This window comes from Cyprinus carpio, chromosome A7, assembly GCF_018340385.1.
Source record: "Cyprinus carpio isolate SPL01 chromosome A7, ASM1834038v1, whole genome shotgun sequence".
In the NCBI taxonomy this organism is placed as follows: domain Eukaryota; kingdom Metazoa; phylum Chordata; class Actinopteri; order Cypriniformes; family Cyprinidae; genus Cyprinus; species Cyprinus carpio.
The window spans coordinates 46593545-46607169 of record NC_056578.1 but is presented as its reverse complement, the minus strand read 5'-3'; the positions used below and the strand labels follow the sequence as shown (position 1 = coordinate 46607169).

Here is a 13625-nt window from a genome sequence, read left to right as displayed (position 1 = left end):
CAATCTCACTTGGCTGAGGATTAAAATGGTTTTCTTAGCATTGTTACCAGCTGCTGATAAGTTCTTTCACTTGGCTTTACAGGGCTGAGAAGATTCCGCATCACACTGTAAGTTTGTGATCCCACGACACTTATGAGAATAGCTCTTTGCTTACCCTCATCTTCAATTTCATTAGCCACAAAAAATTGCTCCAATACTTCTGAATATTCTTCCCAAGTTTGGGATTTTACCTCACCGTTAGTTATCAGCACCATTCTCCTCGTCATCTATTTTCTCCCCTTATCGTTGTCACGGCTTTCGTGCTTCATCCTCGTTGCCAAAAATGTAGTATCTTCACAAAGAGTAGTCTACTACATAAATGAGTTGAAGTCAATCTTTACTTCTATCTTCAGAAACTGCACAGGCATTGGCATCGCAGGCCGTCTCTATCAAGGACTTTGTTACACAAACTTCAAGGTAAGAACACAACACTTATAACACAACAACATCACCTTGTGGTTACTCTACAATACTACATATTCCAGTTTTTATATGAAAAGGTTCATGTAACGCTGATTAAAATTCATCCACAAAGTAAATCCTTTTCACTGATTATATTTCTAAAAATAAATTTGAAAACGTTGTCGTGTGGTGGTGGTGATGACGTTGAAGGCAAGCGACCAAGGTGTAGTTTGTTTATAGTCTAAGTTTAGCTTTTTAGTTCTGTTGCTGGTATTTAGGCTTCAAAATTCATAAAAGTTATATTATTCTGTGAAGATTACATGATGGAAAAAACGTGTAAGTATCATGAACTATGGTTGAACACAGAGCTTATTATTTATTTATTTATTTTATTCATTATTATTATTATTATTTGATAATCCAGAAGCCTAAGGGAAAATTCTGTTGGCTTTCTGTTGAGGGAACCAGTGTGATACTAAACAGTCAGTGACCTACAAAGTGAGTCATAGTTGCACCACTATACAGACCAATGTCTGTTTGCAAACAGTGATGTTTTTTGTGGGCGGAGCCTATCTGGTGGCAGAAAAAGCCTGTTTTAATGTAGTAGTCTATGCAAGCCATGGAATAAAAGAATAAAAAAAGGTCATTTTAAGTTTGTGTTCCAAATTTTGACTTTTCACTTGCAAATCTGAAATTATATCTCACAATTCTGATAAGAGAAATCAACTCGTCATTTTCTCTTTTTCCCTCAGTTCACAATCATGAGTTTATAATCCCACACTTCTGGCTTTTTTTTTTTCCTCAGAATTGACAAACTCCAATTGTTGAGTTGAATTAAGATAGAAAGTTCGAACTAAGAGATAAACTTGCATTTTCAAGAAAAAAAGTCAGAATTGTGAGATAAAATAGGTCAATGTTATGTAAAATGTTTAAAGGTTTAAATAGTATTTCATGCTGTAACTGTAGGGCTTATAAAATATGTCCTCTATGAACTGCATATGTGAATATTACTGTATATAGACCTATTTTTTAAATTAAATGTATCCTTTAAAAATAGTGTAATTATAGCAGGTTTGATCCATAATCTGTCCGTTTAAATATCTGCGTTTAGCTTCAAATGATGTCTTTGACCACAGTATTATATAAAAAATTATTTGCATTCCGATTCTGACATCCAAAGGCACAACAATATTTTTTTTCTCTAATTCCATGGATTTTACTCGTTTCCCTCCATTTGTTACCAGCGTTTTTCTGCCACCACAATGCACATGCAGCTGCAAGTGACGTAACTGTGATGTCTCCAAATTAGTCAATAAGGAGACTTGTTCAGTACCACGTGAACCAACGAATCAGGAATCTGCATCAGATGCCGTCGTGATGAATGTTAAAACCAACACTGATGCGTTTTGAAGCTTCTTCTGGTCAGTGCAATAGATATATGCATGTTTGATCCAGGTGCTTTAGTAAATTAAAATGTGGCAGATGTCAGTTTTTCATGAGCGGGTGAAATCATTGGTTGAGCTCCTGCTGGTTGAAATTACAGAAAAGGTTAAACTAGTCAAGAACTGCTGATTTTTGACATTTGGGTTTATAAATTTTTGTGGTTATTAATGTATTTTGTTAGGAAATAGTGTTACCATGATAAATTATTATTGTAATAAAAATATTATAATATATATATTATATATATTAAAACCTCAAGAAAGACCAACTGTTTTTTGTATCATCAGCCAGAAGTTCATGGTCCCGTCGTGAACCAGTAAATTGAACCCAAGACGTAATTGTGAAACGAGGAACAATGTAAAAGGCAATGATTAATTTGCGCAAACAAACACACAACTGCTGATCCAGCCCGAGCATCAGGCATACCAGAGCCTGAACGAGACGGTTAAACGAGGTGAAGATGTGTCATAATTAAAACATGGTTTTGTGTTTGTGGATTGTGTAATATTGTACTTTTTTTATTTTATTTCATATTTTCTAAACAATATGTAAGATTTGGAACTAATGACTAAAAGTCAAGTCACCTTTATTTGTATAGCGTTTTATACAATACTGATTGTGTCAAAGCAGCTTTACAGTGTTAAACAGGAAAATAGTTTCTCAGTAATTCAAGAAGACAATAACAGAGTCACTTTTCAGCTAAAGTCAGTTCACTGTTGATTCAGTGATGTCATCATCCAGTTCAGCTCTCGTCCAAAAGTGTCTGTGCAATCAGTCAAGTGTCCACCCCCCCCCCAAAAAAAAATTCAAGAAATTATGTTCAAATAACAAACTACACTGTTAGATGAACTTAATTTGTAGCACAAGCACACATTTCACAAAGTTTGTTACAATTAAAAAAGAAGAAGACGAAGAAAGACAGAAACCATGCATCACACACTGAAGGCAGCGCAATCCTAACAACCTGCACACTCTGCCTATGTCTGCTAATACACTACTTTCTTTTTCTGTTGGTCTCTGGAATTGCCAGTCTGCTATAAACAAAGCCGATTTCATTACTTCTATTATTAGTCATTCAAAGCTAAATCTCATGGCCCTGACAGAGACCTGGATCAAACCAGAGGACACTGCTACACCTGCAGCACTCTCCAGTAATTTCTCATTTTTCCACTCCCCCCGTTTGACTGGAAGAGGTGGAGGTACTGGTCTGCTCATCTCTAATGATTGGAAATTTAATCCTTTACCCATCTTTGGGTATCAACAGCTCCTTTGAATCTCATTCAGTTACTGTTACCTACCCTCTTAAAATACATTTTGTAGTGGTCTATCGACCCCCAGGACCACTAGGTAACTTTTTGGATGAAATAGATTGTGGCTGCTCTCAACCTTTCGCGGTGGTCCCTGATGATGGTACTCCCCTAGTTATGCTTGGAGATTTCAACATCCACCTAGATAAACCTCTATCTGCTGACTTCCACACTCTACTTGCCTCTTTTGACCTTACCGCGAGTGTAAACTACAGCTACTCACAAATCAGGCAAAACCAACTGGACCTTATTTACACACGACACTGCTCCACTGATCATGTACTGGTTACTCCACAGAACCACCTCAGATCACCTCATCCTCACTCTTAACCTCAACATGGTTCCTGACACATCACTTACACCTCCACATGTCATCTTTCGACGTAACCTACGCTCACTCTCATCCTCCCCGGCTATCTGCTATGGTTTTCATCTTTGCTTCCTAAACCCTAAACTGTTAGCATCTTTTGTATTTGTTAGACTTAGAGCGTGAATGGACAGTTCCTGTGGTTCCACTGTGAACCTTGGAGGACGAGGTAACCAGTATGACTACAACAGCGTTCAGAAGCGACACGCCATCCCATCTGGTTTGCACTTAGTGGGGCCATCATTTGTTTTCCAACAGGACAATGACCCCAAACACACCTCAAGGTTATGTAAGAGCTGTGTGTCCAAGAAGGAGAGTGATGGATGACCTGGCCTCCACAATCAGCCGATCTTAATCCAGCTGAGATGGTTTGGGATTTGAGATTGTTGGAAACTATTCCAGCTGATGACCTCATGAGGCTGAGCAAAGCAGTCAAAGCAAAAGGTGGACAAGGATTGAAAATATAAAACATATTCTGGGTTATCTGACATGTTTTTGTTGACTACATAATTCCATATTTTCTGTCATGATTTCATAAAGCTGACTGGAGTAACTGGATGGAATGAAGACTCCAGACAACAGATAAGTAAATCCAGGCTGCTGGATGGGGGTATGTAATACACAACAAGACACAGACAAAGGTGAAGTTAGAGTGTCTGCCTAAATGGGAGTCTTGATGAGAGGCTAATGTGTGGCAGGTGTGGTGATGGCCTGATCAAGTGCAGGTGGGAACCAGGAGGGGATGCTGGGAAATTGTAGTTCTGACGTGACAGAGCTGGTGACGGGCCCTGCATCCTAATGTTCATACTATCCATCCTAAACAGAATGTGTGATTAGAAAAGAGTATGCCACGTCCACGGATGGTCTACTATTACTGGTAGATTTTTGAAGTGTGGATTGTGCATGCTCTAATGGCTAATATTGTTTTCTGAGCATGTTTACACGTACACCAGTAAGCTGATAACTCAAAAATATCAGATTATTAAAATAACCAGTTTTCCCCGTTTACATGCACATCAGTAACCTGACAACGCAATCTGCGTTTACATGACTTCATTAATAAATCAGGTTATTTCCCTGTAGTGATGTCAAAATATATCTGACTCTGATTATTCCATGTGTTTTAAATTAAGCTTGCATTATGTCAGGAAACTTACAGCTTGTATATTATTCTCTCATGCAGTTATAAACGCAGCATTGTGACTGAACCACTTCTACTTCTACAGCACGAGATAAGAACACATCATTTTCTGAGTCATGAAAAAGTCTGCTTTTGTGATATATTTCCTTCTTTCTTTACTGCGAGACGTTTGCTCGGTCTAGACAACCCTCTACATTGCGAGTAAATCACTCGCATATTTGACTACATCTTCACTCTGGGGTGACTAAATGATGTCTAATATTAGCCAATGGCTAATAAATTCTCAGATTTTGCACACCATCACTCGACTAACACTCTGTTTAGTACAGATATATTTTCACTCGCCGAACACTCTCACAGAACGTTTCAGAGTTTCACTCACCATCAAGCGAAGCGATCTGTGATATTTTTCAGTTCATATGAACGCACTTGTATTTGACGTACTGTAAAACACTAGTGAGAAAGACCCATGACTCGCTGTTGGGGGGGCAAGACACGAACCCCGCAGCATAAATGATACACACTGCTAAACAAACAGATTGAACTTAAAAGTGAACACAAACACATCTTTCACCGACAACATAAAACAGTCAAACAAATTTAAAGAAACTAAACTATTAAGCATTAACGTCACATTTCACATAGTAATTATGAAAAAAATAAAGACACGCTTATTTAAAGCCTCTTTGTGAAAATATGGGTGGCTCTTAAAAAGAGCCTTTGTGTGAGAGAGCTGCAAGCGGAGCTCTACTTGGAGCTGGTGTACCTTGGTGACGGCCTTGGTGCCCTCAGACACGGCGTGTTTGGCCAGCTCCCCGGGCAGCAGCAGACGCACGGCGGTCTGGATCTCTCGGGAAGTGATGGTGGAGCGCTTGTTGTAGTGAGCGAGACGAGACGACTCACCGGCGATGCGCTCGAAGATGTCGTTGACGAAAGAGTTCATGATGCCCATCGCCTTCGAAGATATCCCGGTGTCAGGATGAACCTGCTTCAACACTTTGTACACGTAGATGGCGTAGCTCTCCTTCCTGGACTTTCTGCGCTTCTTTCCTCCTTTAGCGGCGGTCTTAGTGACGGCCTTTCTGGAGCCTTTCTTCGGCGCGGACTTTCGCTGGTTCAGGCATGATGACTGCTGGAGATCAAAACCTCAAAATACAATGATTAGAATGAGCGGGACAGAGATGTTTTATTCACTGATCTATGCTAATTTACACAAAACATGTGGAAGCTTCTGATTGTGTGTTTTCATTGGTCAAACCCATAAACTCGTGTTTAATTGGACAACTCGAAGCATCACGAGTGGAACGAGAACCAATCACATGCAAGTAGATTATAACCGACACCCCACACCCGACTCAGTTTCCGACTAAATTCCCGCTCTTTTTGTTAGTTTTATCTATACAAGAAAATGCATCTCAAATGTCACAAAGGATCAAATACAAGCAGTGTAAAATCCCTTATAAACCCATATAAAATGTGGAGAAAAGAAAACTAACGATTCTTTGTGTTCTCTTGGCAATTTCACTTTTGCTTTAAGTACCTCTGCCATCTTAGTGTTTCCTTTTGATTCTGGGATTCAGTTAAATATATATATATATATATATATATATATATATGTCTACATGAAATGGAAACGCACATACGATAAAATAGACAACTCTTCCATTGTATACGCCTCGTGTAAAAAAAAAAAAAAAAAGAAATAAAGGATATTGTAAGGTTTACGGCTTAGAAACAAAAGAAATGGCAATCTGTTCAGCGTTAAATTTTCATTCTTTACAAATAATTTATTCACAAGGGTTTTCTTAATAGTTTGCACTTAAGAACGTAAAACAGACATTTTCAACATTAACTCTTTGTGTGAGAGTGTGGGTGGCTCTCAAAAGAGCCGTTGTGTTTGTTGTTTACAGTGTTTATCCTCCGAAACCGTACAGAGTGCGTCCCTGTCGTTTGAGCGCGTACACAACATCCATGGCGGTGACGGTCTTTCTCTTGGCGTGCTCGGTGTAGGTGACGGCGTCGCGGATCACGTTCTCCAGGAACACCTTCAGCACCCCGCGGGTCTCCTCGTAGATCAGACCGGAGATGCGCTTGACTCCGCCGCGGCGAGCGAGACGACGAATGGCGGGTTTGGTGATTCCCTGGATGTTATCACGCAGAACTTTACGATGACGCTTAGCGCCTCCTTTCCCGAGTCCTTTACCGCCTTTGCCTCTTCCAGACATGATGAATATGTTTCTAGTTTCAGTCGAGCGACGAAAAAGAATAAAAGACAAGTGCTGCAGGGAAGACTTTTACATTTGCTTACAGGACCTGACTGAAACCAGCGCGCGTCACATGGCGCACCCCTCTTCGCTCGTTAGAGCAGGAAACAATGAGGTTTAATTCAAACCCTGATCTAACGATGTCTGTCCTGTGTTTCATATTAATATCCTTGTTTTAAAAGCATTTGTAAGATCATCTGCATCATGTTTACATGCGTTTGTCAGATCAAACCCCGTCCAGCTGAGATGATGCTGCAGTGTGTTTCTGAACTTTTGTAAGGTTTTCAATCAAACAATAATCAGAAGAATCCTGCCTGAAGTGAATAAATAAATAAATCTTTGAAGATTGTTTTAAGACAAGTATAATCTACTTTAAATTGCTAAATTGTGGACTTGAATTGTACTTTGTGGAGGTTTTGTCTTCAGGAGATCTTGTTGACCAAACCAAAGCATGACTACAATCAACAGCAGAGGAATATGTTACAGCGGCGCAAGTCTGAGAACTGTTGGAACAGACTTCTACAGAACCTTGCTCAAACAACAAGAACGAAGTTTTTTAAAACTTGTGTTCAAATCATAGTTGATTCTTCAAACAGATATTAATATCCCTGCTGGTAATGCTGTACCCCTGGATTAAATATCAGGAAACTTTCCTGTTATTTCTTTTAAGACACCTGAAATTCAGGAAATTAGTGAAATTACTGATGAATTAAAATGATCTTAGGATGGCTATGATGATATTTCTGTATTTCTTTGTCAAGCAAGTGAAATGTTCAATATTGCAGCCACTTGTTCATGTTTTTTTTTTTTTTTTAAATAGGATTTAAAAAATAGCTAAAGTTATTCCTCTGTTTAAAGCAGATGATCCGCAATGTTTTAAACAACTATAGACCTCTATCTATTTTGCCATGTTTCTCAAAAAATTTACAAAAAATAATATATATATATATATATATATATATATATATATATAATATATATATATATATATATATATATATATATATATATATATATATTTTTTTTTTTACTTAGACTCAAATTTTATTCTTTACAAACATTAATATGAATTCTGAACCTGATTGACAAGTTTACACTTTTACATATGGCTTTTCTTCACCTGATTGACAAGTTTACCCTTGGACTTGAAAATCAAGAATTTACTTTTAGTAATTTTTTTAGACCTGTCACAAAATTTTGATACAGTTAATCATTACATTTTATTGGAAAGTTATACAAATAAGGTTTTCATGATTTTCCATATAAATGGTTGAAGAACAACATTTTTAATAGAAGACAGTTTGTTTGTTTTAAAGGTTTTTATTCCAGCAAACAAAAGTTTACTCTGTGGTGTTCCTCAGGGCTCCATACTTGGACCATTGCTATTTCTTATTTATGTAAAATGTCTTGTCGAATGTTTCAAATATTTTTACTCCAGTAATTTGTTGACGAAACAAACTTAGTTCTCTCTCAGTCAAATTTTAATTCATTGATTAAGAATGCAAATGATGGTCTAATTGTTTATGCTAATTGATGGAATTTAAACAAATTATCTTTATTTTTTAGTGGTAAAAAAAATATACCCCAAGGATTTATCAAAAATTACTACTCAGTCTACTGAGGAGCATCAAGGTTAAACAACTAAATTCTTGGGAGTTTTTTTGATGAGACTTTGAGTTGGAGGGAACAAATCGATTACGTGAGCAGAAAAATACATAAATATACATAATAAGGAGGGTTAGGAATCTTGTTACTACAGAGTGTCTTCTTACACTTTACTAAAGTTTAATTTATCCATATCTTTCATATTGTAATATAGTTTAGGCGAGTACTTTTCCTGCTGTCAACTGAGTGGCGCACTCTGTTAAGACACTGGCTTGAACGTTTGAGGTCATGGGTTTCAAATCCAGTGAGGTTAATGTGGGGAAAGTCGTGGCCTAATGGTTAGACAGTTTGACTCCTAACCCTAAGATTGTGGGTTTGGAGTCTCAGGCCGGCAATACCATGACTGAGGTGTCCTTGAGCAAGGCACCGAACCCCCCAACTGCTCCCCGGGCGCCGCAGCATAAGTGATACCCACTGGTGTGTGTGTGTGTGTGTGTGTGTGTCTGTGTGTGTGTGTGTCTGTGTGTGTGTTTTTAATGTGACTCGGGAAGAAAGAGTCGTCTCGGGGAGTGATTTGTTCAGTTGTGCATGCGTTATAATTTTATAGGTTCTGTACTGGTACTAGCAGTTTCACCTGTTTCAGACGATGCAGTCTGAGCCGGAAAGAGAATTGATTAGTTCATCTCTCGAGTTTATCGAGTCATTCGTTCATCACGTGACAGACCCATAAGCTTTAACCTATGCAGTCTGAGTCCGAAAGAGACTTAATAATATTAATAACCAACGCTTTATTACCTTTGTTACAACATTCAGTGTATGGAAAATAACCATCATGGCAGAAATTCATACATTTATAAACTGTAAGAAGTAAAAAGCTACAATTTAGAGCAGAAATGCAGTAACTGTAAGAGTAAATAATCATAATAATAATGATAATAATAACTATGCACCCGTTTGTAAGGAATGTTGTAAATTAATGTATCTATCCAATGCTGTCACATCACGTTAAAGTCTTTTTATACAGTCTATGGTTAAAGCTTATGGGTCTGTCACGTGATGAAGGAACGACTCAAACCCGAAGACTTGTCAGATAAGAGATGAGGTGAGCTAATCATAGACAGAAGAACCAGGTAAACAATGAATTAATATTTTCTTTTTCTTATAGCATTATAGTTTTGTATTGTGTGTAGTGGTGATCAACGTTTGAGCAAGCACTAGTAGACATGTTAGGGAAGGAACACGTAAAACTTTAACTATATTTTAATAAAATGAACGAAATTTCTAGGAAAAAAAATAATAATAATAATTTTGAGAACGAGTCGGTAAAATGATCCTAACTTCCCATCACTAGTAATGATGGGAAACAAAAACGGTTCAAACGCGTAAAATTCATACAGACAGTATTCTTTCCAAATGTAAAGACAGTGTTATTTGTTGTTTTATATTGAGTGCTCCAGTGGAAACTGACTCATTCAGTGAGATGTAGTGGCTCTTAAAAGAGCCTTTGGGTTTAATGCGCTGATGCAGCGGCGGGTTTAAGCGCGCTCTCCGCGGGATGCGGCGCGCCAGCTGGATGTCTTTGGGCATGATGGTGACTCTCTTGGCGTGGATGGCGCACAGGTTGGTGTCCTCGAACAGACCCACCAGATAAGCCTCGCTGGCCTCCTGCAGGGCCATGACAGCGGAGCTCTGGAAGCGCAGGTCCGTCTTGAAATCCTGAGCGATCTCTCGCACCAGACGCTGGAAAGGCAGTTTGCGGATCAGCAGCTCGGTGGACTTCTGATAGCGGCGGATCTCTCGGAGAGCCACGGTCCCGGGCCTGTAACGATGGGGCTTCTTGACGCCGCCAGTGGCTGGGGCGCTCTTCCGGGCGGCTTTAGTAGCGAGCTGCTTCCTCGGGGCTTTACCACCGGTGGATTTACGAGCGGTCTGCTTGGTTCTTGCCATTGCTGAAATGCGTTCCTGTCTCTGCTCTCTGTTCGAGTAGAAAATGTTGTTCTGTGTTACGCGCCTGATTTTTAAGAAGCAAACAGCAACAGCTTCTGGCGTCATAAAAGTGCAGAGGCTTGTGATTGGCTGATGTGTGACGTCTGCGCATGACTGCTAGCCAATGACTGCACACCTCCTATTTTCAAACGGGGAAATGTTTCTTTTCCCGCTCAAAAAGCTTTTAACCCATCAAAACACACAACAATGAACACCCACACACAGAATTGGGCAACTGCATTTAACCCATCCACACACACAGCAGTGAACACGCACCCAGAGCAGTGGGCAGCTATATCCAGCGCCCAGGGAGCAACTGGGGTTCAGCCAGGGGTACTGAGGGTGGAAGAGAGCGCTGTTCATTAACACCCCACCCACATACAGCTCCTGCCAGCACCGAGACTCTGAGAAATATTAATTGATCGAATGTCATCAAAATTGCATTACCATTTATTTAAAAATACTAGTACAACTGAACAAGGATAATAATTTTACAAGTGTAATCTTTTATATCTCAACGCATAATGCAGTACTCTTACTGTGATCAGTAATATATGCTTTAATATAGTTGCATACACAGTATAAAAACGTGAATAAAGCTCAAGAATTGCTAAATAGCAGCAGTCATGAATATATTTGCAAAGAGAAAAAAAAATAACAATTAGTTGATATCGTGTGTATTTTTGTTACATACATTTTTGGTGTTCTTAGAAGTAAATTAAAGCAAAAAAGCGCTCTTTGAGAGATAAAATGGGTGGCTCTGAAAAGAGCCTTTGGGTTTCAGAAACACGCTTGAATCTGTTTACTTGGCTTTGGCGGGTTTCTCGGTCTTCTTGGGCAGCAGCACGGCCTGGATGTTGGGCAGCACGCCGCCCTGAGCGATGGTCACTCGGCCCAGGAGTTTGTTGAGCTCCTCATCGTTGCGCACCGCCAGCTGCAGGTGACGGGGAATGATGCGGGTCTTCTTGTTGTCTCTTGCGGCGTTTCCAGCCAACTCCAGGATCTCAGCGGTCAGATACTCGAGCACAGCCGCCAGATAGACGGGAGCTCCGGCACCGACGCGTTCTGCGTAGTTCCCTTTGCGGAGAAGTCTGTGAACACGACCGACGGGGAACTGCAGCCCTGCTCTGGAGGAGCGAGTCTTGGCCTTCGCTCTCGCTTTGCCACCGGTTTTGCCTCTTCCACTCATTGTTGATTGTTATAACTCTTACGTTTATAATGCAGAAATAATGAATATGTGAGCACCGTTCTACTGTATTTAAAAGAGCGTGCGAGTCGCCCATTGGTTTAGAGTCTGTAAGATTTCAAACCAATCAGTGAACTTCCTCCAAACACCGACCGCCGAAGCCATGCCTCCACAGCTGGCGCGCGGATTGTGCAGCTTTAAAACAACACTACAGAAAACATTCAAGAACTTGTGACGGTGTGTTAAAGTATTTCAAAATAATTGTCAAGGCACAAACCCTTAATGACTAAATTAAGATCAATGATCCATTAAAGCTATCTATCTATATCTATATATACAGTTCTAATAATTTACTTCCACAAATAATCAAAGTCATTCAATAGACAGTTTTGTTCTTTCTTTAGAATTTGTGGGTGGCTCTGAAAAGAGCCGTTGGGGAATAAAACAGCAGGTTTTTACTTCTTCTTGGGAGCTGCCTTTTTAGGCTTGGCAGCTTTAGGCTTTGCTGTCTTGGGTTTGGCAGTCTTGGCCTTTTTGGGGCTCTTGGCTGCTTTCTTAGGCGCTGCGGGCTTCTTTGCCTTCTTGGGGCTCTTCGTGGTCTTCTTAGCGGCTGCAGCGCGGTTTTCTTGGCCTTCTTGGGGGATTTCTTAGCGGCGGTTCTTTGCCGCTGCGCTCTTGGGCTTCTTGGCAGCAGCGGGTTTCTTGGCCGCGGGCTTCTTCGCTTTAGGAGCTGCTTTCTTCGCCGGCTTCTTCTTGGTCTCGGTTTGCTGCTTGTTGATCTTGAAGGAGCCGGAGGCACCGGTTCCTTTGACCTGCAGCAGGGCTCCTTTAGTCACCAGGCTCTTGATGGCGAGCTTGATGCGGGAGTTCTTCTTCTCCACGTCGTAGCCGCCGGCAGCGAGAGCTTTCTTCAGGGCGGCGAGAGACACACCGCTCCTCTCCTTCGATGCGGACACGGCTTTAACAATCAGATCACCGACAGCTGGACCTGCTTTCTTGGCTTTAGCAGCGGACTTCTTCTTTGGCGCTTTGGCCGGCGGGGCGGCTGGAGCTGCTGGGGCGGTTTCTGCCATCTCTAGTAATGGGTTTACAGTCGTCTAAACGCTTTGTTCAGTAATGAAAGACTTGCGGGCGGCGCTGTGCTCTTAAATAGGACATGAGAACCTTATAGACTCAACTTGATCGCTCTGCGACTGTGCGCCTCCAGAAGCGCCTCACGCTTGTGTTTTCTTCTCTTAAATTTTGGGCAAAACTGGATGGGTAAAGTGGTTTAAGGCAGTAAAATTATAGTGAACACCAAGCAGAGATCTGCAGCTTTCTCTGGAGACTAAAAGACGCGATGAGGAAATGTTTATTTTGTCCCTGTCAGAACTTATCAAAGGCGAGCAGCAGCTACGGGAAAAAGTCGCGTGTAAATTCGATGCCATGTTTAAGTGAAAAGTTTGATAAAGACTGAAATCGTCATCTGTGTGTCCAGCAAACAGTTTGAAAGTCACTTTAGTGAGATGGACATCACCGAGGGACGTGAGGAGTGTTTCATACAGTCACTGTTTTGGTCTGTTTGAAGCACATACTGTAGACTTCATCCAGAGTCTCATGTCTGACCCTTATCTTCGATCATCAGATAATGTGTGCATTTGTTATATCATTTAGATAAAATCACTTATTGTGATTTTGTTATATTTTGATTAACAATACTTATTGTATTTTGATCAGAAATACTTATAATCCTGTGGTATTACCCAGCTGGACTGAATGCTTGGAAAAGCTGAAGAACACAGACTTCCCAAAGATATATATATATATATATATATATATATATATATATATATATATATATATATATATATATATATATATATATATATATATATATATATATATA

General features: G+C 40.1%; 2 protein-coding genes and 2 pseudogenes across 2 annotated transcripts; all 4 read right to left on the bottom strand.

Annotated features, from left to right (window-relative positions):
* Positions 1-4772: 4772 nt before the first annotated feature.
* Positions 4773-5823, bottom strand: LOC122145826 (annotated as a pseudogene).
* Positions 5824-6597: 774 nt separating this feature from the next.
* On the bottom strand, positions 6598-10530 carry LOC109080886 (histone H3). The gene is made up of 2 exons (XM_042761314.1): positions 10187-10530; positions 6598-6937 (listed from the first exon to the last, which is right to left on the bottom strand). Exons 1-2 carry the CDS (start codon positions 10513-10515, stop codon positions 6613-6615), a joined length of 654 nt encoding a protein of 217 aa, XP_042617248.1. The 5' UTR covers positions 10516-10530; the 3' UTR covers positions 6598-6612.
* Positions 10531-11308: 778 nt separating this feature from the next.
* LOC122145751 (histone H2A-like) lies at positions 11309-11778 on the bottom strand. Its single transcript, XM_042761306.1, has one exon. It carries the CDS (start codon positions 11741-11743, stop codon positions 11357-11359), a length of 387 nt encoding a protein of 128 aa, XP_042617240.1. The 5' UTR covers positions 11744-11778; the 3' UTR covers positions 11309-11356.
* Positions 11779-12159: 381 nt separating this feature from the next.
* LOC122145747 lies at positions 12160-12858 on the bottom strand (annotated as a pseudogene).
* Positions 12859-13625: the final 767 nt, after the last annotated feature.